Source organism: Dermacentor variabilis, chromosome 7 (genome assembly GCF_050947875.1).
Source record: "Dermacentor variabilis isolate Ectoservices chromosome 7, ASM5094787v1, whole genome shotgun sequence".
NCBI classification, from domain to species: domain Eukaryota; kingdom Metazoa; phylum Arthropoda; class Arachnida; order Ixodida; family Ixodidae; genus Dermacentor; species Dermacentor variabilis.
The window spans coordinates 35,352,495-35,373,611 of NC_134574.1; the positions used below are offsets into that span (position 1 = coordinate 35,352,495).

The 21,117-nt window shown below is 44.4% G+C and overlaps 2 protein-coding genes and 1 long non-coding RNA gene across 7 annotated transcripts in view; 2 read left to right on the forward strand and 1 right to left on the reverse strand.

Moving 5' to 3' along the window:
• The first annotated feature begins 1,079 nt into the window (after positions 1-1,079).
• Positions 1,080-3,047, forward strand: LOC142587395 (uncharacterized). Its single transcript, XR_012829512.1, has 2 exons — positions 1,080-1,355; positions 2,842-3,047. It is a non-coding gene; the product is annotated as an uncharacterized LOC142587395 (long non-coding RNA).
• Positions 3,048-7,017: 3,970 nt separating this feature from the next.
• Positions 7,018-21,117, reverse strand: part of LOC142587398 (uncharacterized) — a 58,541-nt gene continuing 44,441 nt past the window's right edge. For all 5 annotated transcript variants that reach the window (XM_075698375.1, XM_075698379.1, XM_075698372.1 and 2 more), the window contains 2 exons: positions 7,270-7,373; positions 7,018-7,170 (listed from right to left, as the gene is read on the reverse strand). In XM_075698375.1, the coding sequence (XP_075554490.1) occupies positions 7,018-7,170; positions 7,270-7,373 (257 nt within the window). The remainder of the gene's footprint in view (positions 7,171-7,269; positions 7,374-21,117) is intronic.
• Positions 7,037-21,117, forward strand: part of LOC142587397 (uncharacterized) — a 45,929-nt gene continuing 31,848 nt past the window's right edge. Inside the window, exons 1-2 of the mRNA XM_075698371.1 lie at positions 7,037-7,173; positions 14,675-16,903. Of these exons, the coding sequence (XP_075554486.1) occupies positions 16,681-16,903 (223 nt within the window). The 5' untranslated portion in view covers positions 7,037-7,173; positions 14,675-16,680. The remainder of the gene's footprint in view (positions 7,174-14,674; positions 16,904-21,117) is intronic.

Sequence of the window (21,117 nt, forward strand, 5' to 3'; positions counted from 1 at the left end):
TCTCGGCAAACCTAAAGCCCCTCCATACACGTTTCTGGCGACCAGGTTAAGTACCGCCAACCTGCCCTCCTCCTTCACGCACCTCTCTCACTCACCCCCTTAGCTTCCGGTGTCAAGCGGAACTTAAGTAGCTGCAGCTTCCTGTTCCGAGTGGAAGTGACACTTTGTTTTTATAGCGTTGTTTACTTTCGCGCCGCTGGAGAGGCTTCGGTTGAAACTGTGAATGCGATTCCAGCTGCGGTTGAAACTGTGAATGCGATTCCATCCGAGAACCACCGCCTACTGTAACCTGCGATCTGCTCGTGTTCGCTGCTTCGCGTCAACCTGCGACGGGTTGTGGCACGAGCGACAATGTACAGTGGAATGTAGTGCCTGGGCGCTTGGAGACCACTGCCGTTTTTCGTGCGTTTGGACAACAGCGACCGCGAACTACTACTTCAGCGGAATACAACTTGTCCCCTTTGCATTCTCCGTATGGTGACTGCCACAGCTCTGCTAAGCACGCGCGGGCGTCTCACCATCGTCCAACAGCAGTCAAAGCGGAAATTCCCGCAGCGCAACTCCAGGAAGTGGTAACGCCGGAACCGGAAATTTTTTAACCGGAAATGGCGGAACCGGATTTGGTGTGAGGGGAAAAGTCGGCGCACAACAAAGGTTGTCGCTACTTAAGAAAGCGGCGGTGGCGCGTAGATGCAGGGGCTTTACGTCAACCGTCACGCTGCGGCAGCGCCGCACTGCGGTTAACAAGTGAATTTAGCCTCCGAGATCTACATTTAATTTTAGGGCGTGCATTTTGGAAAAGCACGGCCTTCGAGATTAAAAAAAAAAGTCGTAGCTGGAAGGAAGGCTGGTATTTAAACACAAATTATTGAGCTTAAAGTGCCTTGGTGCGCTGCCTTGTTTTTTTAAAGTATATGCAGAGATATTAGACGAACAATGCGCGAACTTTTGCCGGCGGACACGAGCCAATCAGCGCGCATCATGGCGTACGGTGTGCGTAAAACCCCTGCATCTACGCGCCACCGCCGCTTTCTTAAGTAGCGACAACCTTTGTTGTGCGACGCCTTTTTCTCACGAGACGGTCATTAGAGGAAACGCCAGTTCACGGGATTGGCCAGTCGTTTCAGCGGGTGCGAGAGAGAAAATCTGGGGGCGTTTGCGCCTGAAATTTCTCCCTTTGCCTAGGTACTACGGAGGAGAAGCCGATTTGCTTGTTTCGTATGCGTTTGTCCCTAGGCGCGCATTTTGCCGTGTGTCGGCTGGCGATCCTTCAAATCAATGTCTCCTTTCTTGACGAAGCCGTGCGTGCCATGCGTCGTGCATGTGTTCCTCCTGCGTCTCCTTGGATGTTGCCGGTAGGTTTGTTGCGCTTTTTGGTAACATACGGAACGTGCGACGGGATCAGTGAACCTGTGATATCGAGGACCAATCGGATAACTTAATGCCACGGCGTAATGCCAAAGCATTACGCCGTGTCCATGATGTGTTGGTTATCGGTGCATACTGCACCCTTCAAGAGATACGCGTGAACATGCATGTCTGCATGTCGAAACACATTTAGCACCCTGTAGCTGGGAAAAGCGAAAGTCGTTATGCAATTTATGGCCGTAGACCACTCTGAAACGTGATGGCGGCCGCAGTGTTCCGATTGGTGTTATAGAAGTGGCGGGGTGCTTTTTTCGTCCCGACGATATAATGGATTTTTATCAGTACTGCGACAGGACGGCATACGTCACCGGCAAACGGAGCCCTCACGAGAGCACCTGAGCTTATAATAACGCTCTGTCTAAATGTACATCCGATCCCGGCCACGGCGGCCGCATTTCGATGGGAGCGAAATGCGAAAACACCCGTGTGCTTAGGTTTAGGTGCATGTTAAAGAACCCCAGGTGGTCGAAATTTCCGGAGTCCTCCACTACGGCGTGCCTCATAATCAGAAAGTGGTTTTGGCACGTAAAACCCCATAATTTAATTTAAATGTACATACGTCCGACTTGCCTGCTTTGCTTCCGTTTCGCTAGCTCTGCGGCTCCCGCTTACCGATTTATTGCATATGGTTTTGCTGAAGAACCTTTATTTATATCGAAGGGGACCATTCAAATATTCCATTTAAAAGTCAGAGAGCAGCGTACAAAAAGCGTTGCACGAGCGAAGGTACTGCTTCAGGAGAGCATGCCTGGTCTACACTATGGCCCCTATTCCTCGCCCGGGAAGAGACGCAAAACATCTTTAATGAGACGAAAGATGGCTCATTAAATCAATAATCCGCCATCACCAACTCGGCACGAGCGCCGCACGGGCGAGAAAGTCTTTCCGACGTACACCCACTTTAGCAGTACATTTCAACTCGACATAGGCGACAGATTTCAAGAAGCACAGGCTGGTACACTTGGCTCACTGTAGCCCAGTACTGCCCGGTACTGCCATTTTTATGAGACACCTGCTGCTATCCCTTGCCACAACTGCGCCGTCACTTCCTTAACAGCGCCAGGACTGATGCTTGGCATCAGTAGCATTCGTGACAGAAAGTGCTTGCTCTTTGGCAACTTATGACCCAATTAATTTGCTACTTTCTTCTGAAATTTGTGCTCATAAGTGCTGCTCTTGTCGTCACTGTCAAACTGATCTCCTTTGTGTGATCCCTTGTAGTTTTTCTGCACCCTTCTCCCTGCACATGCTTGATCACTTTTTGTTGCTCTTCCCTGTCTCCATTCCTCTACAGTGGCACTGTCTTTTGCTATATGTGCCTGGCTGTCTATTGCTTATGCCGCATGTTCACTGTAATGATTTCCTTCGCCAGATACGTGAATTATTAATTGCTAAAAAAACTTTTATCTGCAGGGTCTCCTGGAAATTCATCCACAGCTGGAAACCAAAATTGTGCTTCATCCCAGACCACAGCTTATCTCCACATCAAAGCCTCATATCACCATTACATCTCCAGTCTCACTCACGTTCGCTCTGAACAGAAAAAAAAAAAGAACAGTTGCTGCACTTCACAAGGCAAGAATCCATCTCATCATTTTCTCCTGGGGGGGGGGGGGGGGTGTATTCTGTAAGAGTACACCTAGTGGGCTGTCCATTTCGGCCACTGCTGATTGGATTCAGCTCTGTGAGAGGAGGAGACGAGCAGCCCTAGCCAATCAGTAGCGGCCGAAATGGACAGTCCACTAGGTGGGCTCTTACAGAATACTCCCCCCCACCCCCCTGCTCACCACATCTTGCCTGCTGCTTTCTCTTGTCATGTATGACTTTGCACATACTTTTCGTTCATGTTCTCCTTTCTGCTTTGGCACTACACCTGCTTTTTTTTTTTTTTTTTGTTCAAGCAATAGCTCTTCATTGCCATTGCTATTTTCTCGGCCTTCGCGTATTCTATTGCAGTCACTAGCATCATACTTACTAATCAGTGCGGAAGCAATGGAAGACACACGGAAGGGCACTGGACGAGTGCTGTCTAATAACTGAAATTTATTGAACACTAGCATCAAATGTCTCTTACCTTTGGTTGCTCCATATAACTTGCTAGAAATGCAATAGAAATTTTCGTCATAGGGCATTCAGTCTTGGAGCATACTGAAATTATAGCTATTTGCTTTGTGATGAAGTATTGCTTTAGTAAAAAACAACTAATTAACTTGGCAAGTTGTTTCCAAAGGCTACATCCTTTGCATGTCCAAATGTCCACACCTTGCAAGTTCCTAAAGAACTTCACAGCTTCAAAGGCTTTTGTTTCATAATTTTGCAGCTTAATTTAGCATTTTACCCCCGTTGTTCATCTCATTATTGTGGTTGTTGTCTGACAGTACCGAACTTAGACCTTAGCATGAAGCAATGCTTAAAAACCGTTGTGCTCTTACACGCTTTATCAAATCACTGCTTTGTTTTAATGTTACTGGTGCTGTGGCTTTGGTGTTGGCTGCTAAGCCCAAGGCCGTGCGATCAAATCCAAGCCCCTGCGGCCACATTTCGATCGGGGCAAAATGCAAAAAATGCTGTGCGCCTTGCATTGGGTGCATGTTAAACCCAGGTAGTCAGAATTAATCCAGAGTTTCTCATTATTGCATCCCTCATCATCATTTAGTGATTTTGGCATGTAAAACCACTGAACTTAATTTTTAAGTATTGTCTTTGCCCAGTACAAATCTGGATTTTGGATGTCACTGCAAATGTAACCAATACACAAATTTAAATACTTTGTCATCTAAAGAAAAATGGGACACTATAAAATGCAGTAATCACCATTATGTGCCTTGCAGCCAGAACAATATCAGCACGCTAGGAAGCACCATCGCCATTGCCTGTTGCTTGACGACTCCATTACACCTCGCCACAGTCAAACAGAACAGCTTTCACCTCGAACTTTTGTCCACTCTCCTTTGCCTGTTGTCTAATCATCTCGCCAAATTCTATGGTTGCTATCCTGTTCTCCAGCTGTGAATCGTGGTTGAACCACTTCAAACGTCTGTCGACTTGTTTATCTGACACAGTGAAGTAAAAGTGTACTTACTCACTGTGAAGTAAAAATGCACTGCAGTGATGTTGCAGTGATACTCTTGCCAGAATAACCTACTTTTCATGAAACCAGAGTAGTAGTCAGAAGACTGGCATTTATGCCAGCTGCATTGCCAAGCTCCTGCACAAGAGCAGAGCTTAGCATCTGAGCATTCGCATCATTCTGAGTATTCTTGCATATCATTTTCGCTCGTTAAACCTTGCTACAAGACATTAATTTTCAGCAGCCAAGCCTGACAGCTTTGGTCAATCTTTCGTGCTCTGAGCTGGTTTGATGCAATACTTTTAACGGAATTTCTTTATTGCTGTTTATTATGTGGTCGGTGACAGGATTTTTTTTTAATGCAAGAATGTTAAATGGTTCCTTCACTGAAAAAGCCGGCAGCACCTGTAGCAGCAAAACGGTGCCTAATTTCCCGTTGACTGTGACGCCATGTGAGCACACGAGGCGCGCTCATGACACTAGCTTGCATTTGCTGGCTCGTGTCTCAGCAGAGGAAAGCGAGTGAAGGGGAACATCTGCTGCTGCGCTACTTCGCGAGGGGAGAGTGCATTGCTACGACAAAACATCACCTTCCCTCTCGCAAGCCTGTGTTACCACCTGTTCCTTGTCTACTCAAGCTCTTGTGTGTGTTCTAACTGCACCTCGGTGAGGCTAAGCTAAATCAATATGTGCCAAGCGTCTTAACGTGCCCGCTTGCCCGCGAGGAGTTCATAACTCGGACTGCTCAGTGGCGTTCAGTTGGACATTAAAGTATTCACAACTCATAAGAAGTGCTTAGGTATCCTCGGATTTTCTTCGTACTTAATGCACAAACTTCGAAGTCATTTTTCCTGGCGAAATGAGTTAAATATCATCGTCCTTTGTCTGCTGTCCGGCCTTTGTGTGAGCCTTATACATCTTCGCAGCCACTCCTGTCATGCACAGTAATTTGTGTACTTGTGCTTGTATCTTTAATGGCATATGATTAATTAATGCATTTTATTTGCATGATCCAACTAAACATGATCTCAAAAAGCTTCACTTGACTGCTCACTTGTCCCTGTGGCTACATTGTGTGGATGTACTATCAGCGTCAAATGAAACGCAAACAGCAGAGTGCATGCCTGTAGCATCACTGAATGTATAGTGCACACACTTGGCCAATCATCACCCTCACAGGCGTGCACATCTGGTTTCACAACACTGCGCAATGATGCCCTATACTGAGATATTTTTCTTTCTGTTTTGCTTCTTGCTTTCTTAGATTTTTGGTTTTTTTTTTTGCTTTGAAATAAAAGGAAAGCATAACAGAAAGAAAATTTGACTGCATTCAATGTGTTAGAAAACGTTCACTTCAATATTTTTTTCTCACACTTCAATCAAAAGCAGTGTGGCAACACTGAGTCTTGATGAAATGAATTGGCACCCTCGGAAACTGTTCCCACTGGTAATCGAAGCTGATCTTGAAGGCCATGCTTTTGTCTATTGGAAAAACTGGAACTGATTTCAGGAGCTGGGAAATACGTTATGGCCCTCATTCATTGTTTTGCTTTTGCATCTTGGCAGTTTGCTGCTGCTATTTATAGCACAAGTGAAGGAATTGTAGCACAAGTAACACTGACACCTGTGCTGCCCTTTTTGGTGCCAGAGTGTGTGAAGGAAGGCTGCTATCTGGTCTTGAAATCCATCGAAGCAGCCTTATTCCCAGACATCACACAGCCTTGCCAAAATGGCGGTTGGCACGAAGGGTCTAGAGGCAGCGACTTGAAATAGAATTTTCGACTTACCATACCAGAAATGGTTTTATTTCCAACAAACTTTGTTGGGTGTCCTCCAGGCGAAAAGCTGCAACATACAGCTTTAATGTGCCTGAAGGCCCTCGCATGGCAGCAGTAAGTGTCCTATCGGCAAACGTATAACATACGAAACACTAATCTATTAGGATATACATTTACAATGTAGCAAAAGAAATGTGTGAAATCTAAAGAAACATTCATCTTTTCAGATAATTATATAGTATTTGTAAAAAAAATTCTTCTTAATGCACAACAAAGCTAAGATGCATATTATATGTATTATACATCCCAAAGGATCACATTTCAAAAATAAGCACTACAGACATGTCTAGCATGTACACTCGCCCAAAAAATGTTACAGGGTGCGCAAGCGTGTGGCAAAACGACCCTTCTTCCCTTCTAGCTGTGCACCCATGGTATCGAGTTTGCACGCATGCGCGTCCCTCTGAGACTGCAAGCGTGCATGTTTCTGCACTTCCTCCTTGTGCGCCGGCGATATCCGAATGTAGCCGTGAGGTGCCCCTCTTGCGATGGGCGCGAAACTATGTGAAGCCTGAGCTTGCGCGTGCCGCTGCGGCTGCTTTTTGTCGAGTCACGAGCGCCGACGCATACGGCCCAGTGGCGAACCCAGCAAGTAATTTTCTTTTAATGAGCTGCACCATTTTGTGTACAATCTTTGTTGTTTCTTTTTATGAATGGGGCATTCTCCCACAGAAGAGCATGTCAGAAAATGCCCCCTATAGAAGGAGACAGTGTCAACTCCCATTGAAGACCAGCAGTTAGGACACATGGACCTGTGACAGAAAAGCTGCCGGATGGATCTGGGACAGCGACGCTGGCCTGTACTTTCCTATCGTCTCCATTATCCATGGCAACCTGGTATGAAGAGCATGCGTTGGCCATTTATGCTTGAACTACTTTTTCCTGGAAACAGTTAACAAAATGTTTTGCATGGAACAAAGAAGGTATGTTCACCTTCGCAAGTAGTGGCTCATAGGGAAGGCTGGCACATTGGCTGGAGGGATCAAGGTTGGACATGTTGATCTCGACTGCACTTTTAACTCGAAGTCTATGGCAGCCTGAAAGCAAGAGTGCTTATGCTAATTTTCTGTTTGCCCTACGACATAGAATACACTGCCTACTTAAAGTACTCGGTAAAGCTGTTGAACAAGTTCAACTTAGGAGGAATTGTAGAAGCCCGGTAATCTGGGAAAGTTGGTATGATTTCACTGAGAGGGAAAATTAATTTGCACCCATTCAAATCTGAACTACTGGAGGCACCAGTACCTAAGCCAGAGAACCAGGGGTAGAGAGGCTGGCCAAGACTGCTTTCATCAAAACTCGTAGTAACATGATGGGAAGACGTCTGCCAGCCAATAACCGCTTCAACTAAAACTGTGCAGCATAATGTGGACAAAGCAAGACATAAAAGCTATAGAGACAAGCCCACGATAAGTATCCTCATCCCTGTAATGTTGTTTTCCTTTTTCGACGATGCATGGCACAGTTTTACTTCAAGCTCATGTTTACAAAATGGCCTCATACTATGTTTTATTGTGGAGTAACTGTTTATTCCATCACATAGTCAGCGAGATCATTACAACAGTCAAGTGAAACGTTTACCTCTTCAAGCAGCAACAAGCTTTCAGCACAAGCTTGCATGGGCTGTGAATATGCACAGAGTAAGTGTACGACATGGCTTGTTGTGTCAGGTGCACTGTCCCATTGGCCAACTGTATGAGGAAGCTGGGAGATTCCAAGCTTGAGAGTATTAGTTATAGTAATGGAAAGAATGTCGTATAGCAATAATTCATTACAATTAAACCTTGTTATATGAAACAATTATAAATAGAATTACTGCTTAAATAACAGGTGGTGAATCACCAAGAGAATTACATGTATATGAAACTTCATACATCAAACTTGCTCAGACATTAAATGGATATATTGAACTCCGTAGCATTGGACATTGGGACACATATTAAAGGCTTCACTGCAGTACATCGGCAGATCCTGGTGGCGCAAATAGGACCTACAAATTCTGCATGGGCTAAAGGGTAGAAAGCGCTGCTCTGAATGTATCTATGTAGTCAAACGCCTTTTTAACAAAGTGCTCGCACCTTCAAAATCCTTTGCTATGCAGGTCACTTTGTTTTAAAGGTTGCGCAGCTCACTGCTCACAATAGCTAAGCACTTTCAACAAAAGAAAATGTTTAACAAGAATTCAAGAGAGACTTAATGAAATAGACCGCTAATTTTTCTCTGCAAAATATCCCTGACAGCACGTTCTACTGTAGCCACCCTATGCTCCATTGAGGTTCCCAGCTTGCTCTCCAACCAAATGCAGGAACCATGCAAAGCAAAGCCCCCGATTGTCTAGTGCCTCTAAGCCTCCCTTGCTGCAAAATTTTTGGTCGCCTTCGTTGACATTCGCGGCCTATCCATGCATTCGTCAGCCGTTGATCCGTCACAACAAGTAGCATACGAGGTGAGTGAATCCTGGAGCAGGGCAACAGAACTAGTAATATCAGCATGCTCTTCAAATACACTGCTGTTAGCGCTAGCGCACAGCTTACCCTGGTGACATCTTCGCGGGGCAGTGGCGGCACTGGTGCGGCATTCGTTTTATAAACGTAAATCAGCCGCCAGGGACGCATAAGTTTCTTTGTTTTACAGGCAAATTAATTGTGGTCTTCATTGTAGAGCTGTTCAACTGTAATCTAGTGCTTATGCTGATGCTACTTGCTGCATGCAGCGGTTCGTTTTCCTCACGTGATAGTGTGCGATGCTGTTGTATCTCAGCTTTCGGACTTTAAAACCAGCAAGCATCTAAAATGTGCTGCATAATAGACAGTTTTAGTTTAGCGTACGCTATAAAATAGTGGGTCATCACTGCGCATGCGCAGAACGCTAAACGACCCATTGCGTATAGCGTACGCGCACTATTTCTCAGATTTAGCATTAGTGTCTTTGCGTGGTTTGCGGAATTTGCGTGAAACATGGCGGCGGCCCCGGCTGCCAGCTTCGAATTGAATTTGGCGTTGCTTTTGTAAAATGGACTTCGTTCTTTGCAACTGACTGTGTAAATGGCTTTCGCTTAGTCTCAGGCTGCTTCGACGACAGAGTATTATGGATAACCTTGTGGTGTTTTCGAGATCGCTTCTCGTTTCGAGTGAGTTGAAACCTAAAGAAAGAAACATCCGACATGTTAGCACCACCTATAGCTACAGTCGGGAGATAGCCGCAATGACGGCACATGGCCTTTAAGATCTGAACATCTCACAGGCCAACTCAACCTAAAGAAATGTGTGCTGCTTAGCATACGCTATATATACTTTAGCGTATAGCATACGCTATAGTTGCGTACGCTAAATTAAAACTGTAATGTCAGACCCATAAGTTAGCTTCATCCCAATACAGTGGTGTTATGCATTCAACCATGCACTTAGCATTGTGATGAAGTATACCAACAGTGGGAAGGGGTCACAAACACTGGACATAGCAAGGTTACGCGGTCAAGCATACCATAGCGCTGAAGCATACTGAAAGTGGAAAAAGATAAAATTACATGCAGAGTATCCTGTGGGAGTTATCTAAATGATGCATAAGCATTTGCGACTGATCACCTACTGTTTTGTCGTCATATGCTGCTGCGTTTCATATAATTGCGAGAAACGCCACGAAAAAAATCATGAAATGGAGAAGCGCATTTGCAACACCAAAATGTTAAACTGAGACCAGCATGAGTATGAAGCAGAGGCCAGTAGTAGCACTGTTCACTCCTTTTATATTATGGTGCATTTGGATGATGTTGTTGCTTCATGGAAGATGAGCATTGGCCAATGCGTGCTGTTCTACGTGACGTAATTGAACTGTCACATTAGGTAGACGTCATACGTAGATGTGGTCAATGATGCTGCCTCCTCTCGATGCAAACCATTATCAACTGTACATCAGCGGCCGCTGCTTATGGCACGGCTGCGCAGGCCCGATCTTACAATTCGCTCGCTCATGCGGGCCTTATCTTGAAAGCAATCATCTTACATGATGGACGGGTTTCCTCATTGGGTAAGCATAGAATCCTTTACGCATTTTGTTTTAAAGTGAAGCTTTCTTTGTCTCTTCCTCTGACTTTCCCACTCCAGCTGCTGCTGTGGACTGCTGCTGATGTCACACACACCACATCGGGGGGGGGGGGGGGGGGGGTTCAGAGTGTGTATATACATGACAGGCACAAGTAAGAGAGGAAAGGAGATAGGAGAAGCTTGTTTTCACCCCACCGCATCGAATGTGCACAATGTCCTCTGGAGCTCCCTGGCCGTTGTCACATTAGCCACCTGACAGCTGCAATTATCCGTGACTCCCCTCAGAAGCACTGAAGAAACTGCAGCGCTTATGTAGGGGACACAGATAGAACTGTAGAGAGAAGAAGAGGGAGGAGAAGAGGCAGTTCCCATATAAGATGGGGGAAGTGACATGAGAAGGCAAGGAAACTCCACTAACATACAACAGCGGTTGCGGTGTGCTTATGTTCAAGGCACAATACAATACGTTGCTGCTATTTCTGAAAAAATAAACAAAATGAAAATATGTCAAGCGGGCAATTCACACGGCGTGCAGAAGCAGAGCCGCATTAATTAAAGCACACTGCAGCGTCCAGGAAACACTACAGGAGTGGTTGACCGTCAAATCAACACTTCTGTGCCCGCTGCATTAGCTCTGCTGCTATGGCATTGCGAGAGGTCATGGATTTGATCCCAATCGCGGGAGCCACATTTCGACGGGGGCGAAATAGAAAACCCATGTGCACTTAGATTTTAGGACACATTAAAGAACATCACGGTGTCAAAATTAATCTGGAGTCTGCCACTATGCCGTGCTTCATAATCTGAGTGTCGTTTTGGCACGTACAGCCCCATAATCCAATTCAAGTTTAAAACTTCTGCCATAACGCGATGTGCCATATGAGGAAATGACAACACTTAACCCTCTCGGGTTATAAGATATGGCCCACAACAATGCCTCATGCAAACACCTCTCCCTGTGTGTTCTGCCTATTACGCAGACAAACAGCAGTGGTGCCCACAAGGTAACGTTTAACATCAATTCGCCAATCTCGTGTTAGCCTAAACGAAGAAATTAAGCTTTAGCCATCAACACTGCTAATTATCGTCAATCAGAGCATCCAGCATGGAAAGCTTCACTTACATCAATTCCCACAGGGTGTGGGATCTGCATAATTTTTCCCTTATTCCTCATTTTTGTGTGCATAGCATGAACAGGAAGATGTTCCAATGAGCTCAGTTTTGAAAATATAGTATTATATGTGCAATCTCCGATTACGGTAAAAGCACCAAAACCCTTAAGAAGTGTACAGGCAGGGATTTAGAGCTATTTCCGGCAGGGTTGTGGTGATTTGGGCCCTTGCTTCGCCCATCTTGCAAGCTCCATATACGAGACTGCAACACAGCCTTGCACATGTTCCCGACTATACATGCGCACATGTGCCGTCATCTGTCACAGTATGAGCACCGAGACATCTAATAACTCACATGACACCCATTCAAAGCTGGTTCTGACGTTGCTGCAGTGATGGACCGCAATACATTACAGAAGCTCCAGTGCATAACACAACTGCATTGCGGTGAAGCTTAGTCTAGGGCATTGGCATTGAAACTTGTTTAAGAAATCACATTTCGTCAAGCCACAACCAGCATGCGTATTCGTGCTCTTAAACTGCACAAGGGCCATCCATATGCCGACGTGTCGGAATGTTAAGCATGTCTAGAAGGTCTTCCTAAAGTCACCTCTGCCGCATTACAGTTGAGTTAAGCAGGGAAGCTTATGCAATGTATTGCACTGAAGCATATTAAAAGCGAAAAATTGCGATTTCATTGCTGTGGTGATTTAAGCCCCTTGTTTGGGGGGCCATGACCGTGCCCCTCTGGAGGGCACAAAGGAGCGAGGAATCATGGTTGGAGAGCATGACACAAACCCTGGCGATGGAGAAACAGCTTTGATGACCTGCTCTACCGAAACTGCACTGCTTGTTCAGCAGGTGTTAATCAAGAAGCTAGACAAATGAAACCTAGTAGTCTGGATATTTATTGACTACAGCAAGGCTTTTGACAGTCTGCAACACAAGATTCTAATAACAGAGTTGACTGCAAACGGTGTGCATGGAATGACATATTTTGTTGTGTTCGTATCTGCTTGATTGCAGGCAATGCGTTGTCATTGGAAATAGTATTTCCTTGGACGGTAATATTGTTAGGTGTCCCACAGGGCAGCATTTTAGGTCCCCTTCGACATTTACGTTAATGACATGATAGACATACGAAGGTTGATCCAGAAATAAGGTTCCCATCAATTTTAGAAGTAGAGAACATTGTTTATTCTCATAGAAATTTACATTATTGGAAAGATGAAACTTACATAATCGCCATCTTTTTCTATGCATTTTTGTATACAGTGCTCCAATTTCTGTATCCCAGTGTCGTAGAAGTCTGCCGCCGACCCACTGAGGAAGCATTTCACCTCTTCGACTTCATCGCTCCGGAAGCGTTGGCTACTAAAATGTTCTTTTAGCTTGGGGAACAAGTGATAATCACTAGGTGCAAGGTCCGGACTGTACGGTGGGTGGGGCATGACAGTCGACCCAAAGTTTGTCAAAAGTTCCTGGGTTTGACAGGAGACGTCAGGTCGGGCGTTGTCGTGAAGCAGTGTTACACTGGCTGCCAGTTGTCCTCGCCGGCAGTTCTGAATAGCTTGCCTGAGTTTTCATAGTGTTGCACAATAATTCTCAGAGTTGATTGTTGTCCCACGTTCCATTAAATCGATCAGCAGTACTCCCTTATGATCCCAAAAAACAGTGGCCATGACTTTGCCAGCAGAAGGAGTTTGAACTTCTTTGCGACTGGTGACTCTGGGTGACGCCACTCTTGGGATTTTTATTTCATATCAGGAGTGAAATGAAACACCCACTTTTAGTCTCCCATAAAAATGGAGTCCAAAATCCTTCCTTATCTTCTTGACAATTTTGAAGAAACTGGCGAGCACAGTCAAGGCGTTTCTCCTTGTAGTCTGATGTCAATAGCCGCGGTATCCATTGAGCACAACACTTCTGATACCCCAATACTTTAGTCAAAGCTCTTTCCACTGTATCGTAAGAACTTCCAGGAATCTGAGCAATAAGTTCACAGATGTTGATCCTCCTCTTCCGAAGCACTTTGCGTTGGGCCATCTTGATAACCACCTTCGAAACTGACGGTCTTCCACTCCGTTCTTCATCGTGGACTTTCTTTCAACCGGCACTAAACTCCCTAAACCACTTTCGGACGTGTTGAACGGACATGCACTTGTCGCCATACACCTCTGTCAACTGATGATGAATATCCACGAGGGAGTCCCCTTGGCGTGCAAAAAGCGAATTGCGGAACAAATCTCGTACTTGGCGCGATCAACAATGGGAACCTCCATATCGGACGGCTGCTGAGCCAAAAATGAGCGGTGCAGCGAAGCAAAGTGCGGCTGGGGGGAATGGAGAGTGGGGGAACAGCCGCCTGCATGAGTGTTGCCGGATTTCACCTCGCACCTTCCCGTGCAGCTGGAGCTCTTTGGGAACCTTATTGCTCGATGAACCCTTGCAGAAAGCGAGGCAACAACCATTCTATATGTGGATCATACCAGCCTGTTTGTCTCTGGTCTGGAGGCTTGCGATGTCATTCCTAAAGCGAACGCGCTCCTTTCCACTTCATTGGGATGGTCCAGCCACAACGGCCTTAAAAATATCATTTCTTTCCAGAAATGTTGAAATTACAAATTTACCAGGCACTATTTGCGTCTCATATTAACTACTGCATGCATGTGTGGGGCACCACTGTGAACACTAACACAAGCTTTTTCTTCAGAAACGTGCACGTCGGAATTATTGCTAACGTTCCATACCTCCACACAACATCACCACTTTTCACCAAATTTAATGCGATTTCAAACTGCCAGATCTGTATGGCTTTCCTTTACTCTATTCATATTTTTTTCCTCTAACAAAGTCTCTTCACATGTAAAATCACTGTCGGGACTACAGCCAGGATAGATGGCTCGTGCCAAAAAGGCTAACAATTTATCTAATGCAATCGCTAACCTGTAATGTTCCTTTACTTCTTAATAAGTATGAAAACCAAGGCATTATTAATGTTCATGTATTTATCCGGAAAGAAACGCGAAATATTTTTTGGTCTACAATCATTCATTACATGATGCCTGCTCGCGGGAACAAATGTATGGATATCCATAACTGGGAGTTACTAATGCGCTGTTCTTTCTCTCTCTCTCTCTATAATATATATATATATATACATATATATTTTGATGGGCTCAGACACGGAACCAGTGTTTACGGTCGTCTTCTCTGAAGAAGGACAAGAAGCCCCCGGAAAGGCTGGTGACGGTCATCGGAGACGTTGATCTTCCCAACGATGTCAGGCAGGTGTTGAACAAAGGTCCGAAATTCAGACACGAGCCACGGATAGAAGCACATGAGTTCCTGGCGCTTAATAGGCGCATAGCAGGAAAGGCGTTGGACGAAAACCGTGAAAGATGCCTTCTGGATGGTGTGAATACGCTTATAAGATCTACGACCAGCACTAACACGTTGACTAGCAAAGATTCTATGGGAAAAGTCGTGTCGTATTTCAGGAAGAATAGACTCCGGCTTTTTCAAGCTGACAAGGATGGTGGGTTTGTGGTGCTCACCGAGGAAGAGTTTCAAAAAAGAGCCGGCGAAGCAATTGCAAAGAACTTCATCCCTCTGAAAGCTAGTGCAACGCGAGTGAGAGGCAAGGCGGCTGCGATGTGCAAAGAATTAGATCTGAGCACGCTGGCCAATGACATTGGTAACAGCAAAAGCAATGCCCTTTCCATGTTCTTTACGGCCAAAACGCACAAACTGTCCGTGCCATTCAGAACAGTGGTCAGCGAAAATGGAACTTGGCTGATTGTGTTAAGCAAGTTTCTTCAAAAGCACCTTACATCCCTTAAAGTTCAAGATCCGTACGCCACAAAGAGTTCAAAAGATGTTGTTAGGTTTCTTGAGGGATGTACTTCCAATGGTTATGTGTTTTCAGTAGATGTTGAAGACTTGTTTTACTCTGTGCCCCACGATGCCTTATTTCATTCTGTCAGAGATGCTATAGGAAGTAACAGTGCAGTAGAGTTCCAAAACTCCTCTGGCGTGTCAATATATAATTTTATGAAAATGCTAGAATTTTACCTTGATGTGACGTTAATCTCTTTCGAGAACAAGTTTTATCGACAAAGACAAGGGATTTGTATTGGATCCTGCGTCGCCCCGGTGCTTACTAACATTTTCTTAACCTGTATTGACAGCGCCTTGGAGCCAATTTTAACATGGTGCTTGTCCTGTGTCGTTCTCCCCACTTGTGAACGTCTTCGTTGGCGCTGTTCCTTCCTAAATCAAGTATGCACCATCTAGCCCAAATGAATGTTGTCCTGAACTTCTAGACTCGCTGATTTTTTCATCGCCGCGTCTAGCCATAACCACTATGGTCTAGCCCCAGGGAGCCCAAACAGAGGAAACGAAGGTAGAAATGAACGATAAAGGTAATCTAAAATGACGCAGGAACTAGGCAGCCACCGTACCTGCGGTTAATCAAACATTCAAATTTTGACACTTCACGTGCCAAAGCCGAGAACTGATAATGAGGCACACCGTAGCGGTGAACTGCGGAAATAATTTTCACCGCGCGGGATTCGTTAACATGTGTTTAACGTACGGTACACGGGCATTGCATTTTTACTTCGTCGAACCCCGTCGAAATGCGGCCTCCACGACCGAGATGTGATCCCACAACCTCACTTTCGCAGCGCAACGCCAAAACCACTAATACAACATGGTGGGTCTAGAAGCCATCAGGACAGTTTCAGTTGGCTGGACCAATAAACCATATTGCTTTTCACAAAATCCCGCAAAAGTTGCGGAGTCCAACATGACGGTCTAATGTGAGGAGTTTATTTTAAACTTGTTTCAATGCCAGGGCAGAATACTCAGACTTCGCCAACGTTACATCGCGATTGCATCTTTTGTCAGAATAGTAGATGCTTTCGGATTGCTACAGGCGCGCCCGTGCAGCCCACGCAGTTCGTGCGTGGTTGCGGGCCGGAGGAGAGAGATATGCACAAGAGAGGATATCTGCCATGCCTTCCGACGCCACTCATGCTTCGCAAAGAGTGACGTCAGCATCTCTCAGCTTTTTCTTTCCTCCATGGTCAGAGCACCCGCAGATATAGAAGGCCCGCTTGCACGCACTGAGCATAGTTACGTAATCGGTTTTTAGGAAACCCCATGCTTCTCTTCGCGGTCTCGCAATGGCGAAAGTTGCTTCCTTTGAATGTCAGTACTGCGACCTGCGGTTAGCGAACAATCGCAGTCTGCAGAGGCACATAAAACTTGTGCACAAAATCACTCACCCGAAGTACAACTGCGACGAGTGTGAAGTAGCCCTGACTTCGAAAGAACTGGAGTACCGCCATATCAGCGTGCATTTCTTCGAGCCAGAATATGAGAGGTATCACTTTCTGACAATGCCAGGTAAGACACTTGCTTATTCTCTCAAAGCAACGCGTGATTACCGCTGCACCTGTTATTTTTGCATTACGGGCTTGCAGAGTGAACGATTCACTTGTTCACTTATTGCTTGAAATGTGCTCATTTATGGTGCTTTCATGCTTAACATTTTATCTCACCATGCACTAGCTGCAACTTATACTATCATACATTAAATTGCATGCTTATCATTGCTGTTTTGAATCGAAGCAACGCAGAATCATTGCTGATGGATCTTTTTTAGGAATCGCATATTTAAGTTTTAAAAAAATGTGCCCGCCGCGGCGGCCGCATTTAGATGGGAGCGAAATGCAAGAAACGCCTGTGTGGCACGTTAAAGGGACATTAAAGTGAAAAATTATTTCTTCTGCATCAGTAAATTACCATTCTACAACACCAAAAACACCACTGTTACAATGATAAGACGTTTGGTAAGCCAGAAAAAGCGCAAGAACGAAATACGGGTGGCGACGCCTACTTGAGTTCCCGCACCTGGGGGCTGTGACGTCGTGGATTTTGATGGCATCTTCTAGGGCCTACTAATTATATATAGCGGTACAGATTGACTATATTGAGTTCTAAAGGAACCAAATATTAAACATGGCAAGTTTCAGGAACCTTTATTCAGCCAACGCGGCCCAAATGCGAAAACATACTTTGGAATCCCTGACGTCACGCTAACGTACCGGCACTGGGGTTTCGGCGCGAAATTCAAATACTGATACTTCGACCTTCATTTTCTCATCTAATAATCAAACTATTTTTTTGAAATCACTGCCTGCAGGGTTCTCAAACAATGCTTCATTATCTAAACTGATTTATTGTTTCGCTTTAGTGTCCCTTTAAAGATCCCCTCGTGGTCAAAATTAATCTGGACTGCGCCACTATGGCATGCCTCATAATCAAATCGTGGTTTTAGCGCATAAAACCCTAGAATACATTCTATAAAAGAAAAGTGACTGGAGGAGCATGAATGAAGTTGATTTGCTATTTTTACTTTAAGTAATGAAAGAAAGAAAACAAATATACAAAGTATGAACCCTGCTTCTAGTTCCCAACTTCTGTAAGGTAAACCATGCGATACAATATATGCAGATTTGGTAGCATGAATATTAGCCATAGTGGTGGCCATGCCATGCAGGAAAGCACTCGCTTTGCAAACTTGGAAATGGGTAAGCACCTATAGTATGGTACAGGAAAAATTTGTTTCTCCCCATTGCAGCAAGCACCTACTTTTTTTTTTTTACTGCATTCTTTAGGGTCTAGAAGCAATAGTTGTCAGGTTAGGTAGCATGGACAAGCCTCCTTGTACATTAATAATGTGTTAAATCAGCTTTTCTGTTCAAGAAATCTGGTCTAATCTTGTGCCCTAAACTGGTGCTGGAGCTTTCATATGCTTTACAGTCGTCGTATAGTTATGCACAGGCTTGCGCGGTATTGCACACTAATGAATAGAGGCAAGTGCACAGGTATGAGATTGCACTTCTGCCTAAGGTCGATCTGCAATCGAGTACATGGCTTTGTGTGAGCGAGAACTCCATACAATGGAAAGGATTGCGTCTAAAAACATGTACACACAGCAGAAAAAACAAAGTAGCACTTCATATCAATCTTAACACAATAAGTAAATGCTAAGTCAACCAAAGCGCAAATTTTGCATTGTTTGATTAAAGAAGTGCTAGAAGTACTGTACACTAGTTCTAATGATAGCTCCTGTCGAAGTTTTATATTTCCTGAATTCCCAATGTGCAAAAAATTTAAATCTACTAATTGTTCAGTTAAAACACGGGGAAAACATGGTATCAACCACGTGCCAACTCACGCGTGTTAGCCGGCATGTCAACGGCGTCTGACACGCCGGCTGAGAAAAAGAAGAGGAAAGAAAAAAAGAAGGATACGCCAAGAAACCAAACTAAGTGTTGTTGCCTATAGCTTGAAATTTAGCAGAGCGGATAGATTATAAAGCTCCTTTTGAAATGTTTATGCCTATTTGTTGCAATGCCTTGAACTTATAGATAAGGTACGATTCTCTGTATTTTCTTTCTCGTTCAGAACGGAAATTTGTAAGATGTAGAGTTGTCATTTTCAGTTGTCATTTCATGCAGTTCTTGGCGTTGCTCACGAAAAAAATTTTGATGGCAGTCACTTTGTGCTGCTATAATTAGACGCCATGTCACAGTGTCAACCTCAAATTAATAAAGCAAATTAGCTTACAGTTTCTATACATACTGTCTTCGCAGGAGTTTGATCTCTGTATGAAAGCTGCAAAATGTACTCAAACAAAGCATAGTTTAAAAATGTACAAGAAGCAACATCATTCTTGTCACTTTTTTATATCTTCTTTTTCTTCAATTCCATTATGCTTCGTTCTAAAATTTTGCCCTGAGAAAAACAAATGCTTGATCCTCATCAGGAAAAGAGAAAAGATGTCACTGAACCTCTTCTTCATAACTACTGAGTTCCACAACATGTCTACGATTCAACTTTGTAACGCTAGTTCTGTGCATTACACACCCTGAAATGCAGACTGAACATACAAGTGTCCAGGGTACTTAATCTTCTTTCTTCTTCTAAATTACCCCATAAGATATTCTGCACAGCCAACGTGGGCTTACAATAAACTGATTCCCCTTGACACACTGCATACATGTAACATTTGCTTTATTTTATTATCCTGATCAGCTTTCAAATCATTGAAGGAAAAGGTGGAGAAAGACACACGCAGTCACTTCATTGCAAAGACAGGTACAGAGACTTGCGGCCACCTGAAAAAGAAGCATTTCTACTTCGTCTGTCACTGGTCTGGAAGTTATGCTTCACAAGGTATCGTGAAATGCCCGTATCATGACCACCAGTCTGAGTCTCTGGCTTTGATGGGTTTTTAAAAACCACAGAGATTTTTGTTCAGTCATGTTTATACGATTACTCAAAGAAGCGTTAACAGCATATCGGAATGAACCTCAACCTGGACAGTTATCTCGGTATGCTCACCCAAGCTGGGAATCATGTGTGCCTAAAGTTGGGCTTAAACATACTCCAAGGCCATCTTGGCCAAGATTATACATATTATTCTATTTCCTTCCTATCATTCAACGCACCATGTACGCAGTAACACTGAATGAAGTGCGAGTGATGCGAAAGAAAATAGAACAGGATAAAAATTGTATACACTAGCCTGACCCTGGTCACCTCAAAGCCTATGCATCAATGTTAAACTACTTACACCCGAGTCCAAGCGTACCACTGTCCAAGTGGCTGCCCTTTAAACAAAGCTCTAGTAATGCTGGACCTTGCTGTTAAAGAACTCCTATAATCAACCACAAGACATCGGCTGTAATCGCAAACCAGACCTATGATAGCACCAATGTTAAACTATTTGTTGTCACCAATATGAGTTAAGCACATTTGTTTTAGAACTACACTGTACTATTTCTGTGTCAGTGATTGCAGGGGAGTCCTCGTGTATCGTGTTAGACATAAAAGGATTAAAGAGATGCCTACAGAGACATTGCGAAAGTAGCTGGTATTAGTAGATTGCACCAATGATTGGAACATCTTATTGGAGCACATGTTATAAGCACATGTAATAAATAACGAACAGTGACACAATACATCCAGCGGTCAGATGCAAGTAGTACTGCTCAACATGACAACAGATCACTATTCACCACTGTCGGAGTGGCAAAGTTTAAAGTTCGTTTCCAAAAGCATTGCCTGCCTGGGTTACATGTCGTCATAACCTTCCCATGTTATGAATACGTAAAATTTATAGCAGGCCCATCCCAAAAATTTGGGGACGTCCAAAGCCAGCATATCAAAAAAATGTCTTCTGTTTGATTCTACTCTAACCTAATAGTCCACGGATTTCAAGTGACTGGCCCAGCTAGTAGTGCAGGTGGCATGCAGCTCTAACAAGTAGTGCGGCTGGAATAGGAATACTTTATTGTGGCACTGGTGGCCTGAATTCAAAGCCTTTTCATTAAATAACAAAGCTCAAAAAGAACAGTGCCACAGTTATTTTTGTCTTACTGAGACTTGGCTAATACAGCCCACACCCACAGTGGGTGGTGTGTCAGCATGCAGCAGTGGCCTAGCCAGTTAAGGATTTGGGCTAGGAAATAAGTAGTCATGGTGCATGTTGGAGCAGAAAAATTCGCCCTTTTGTAATAGTTCGAGTAGTACAGCAGTAATGTGTAGCC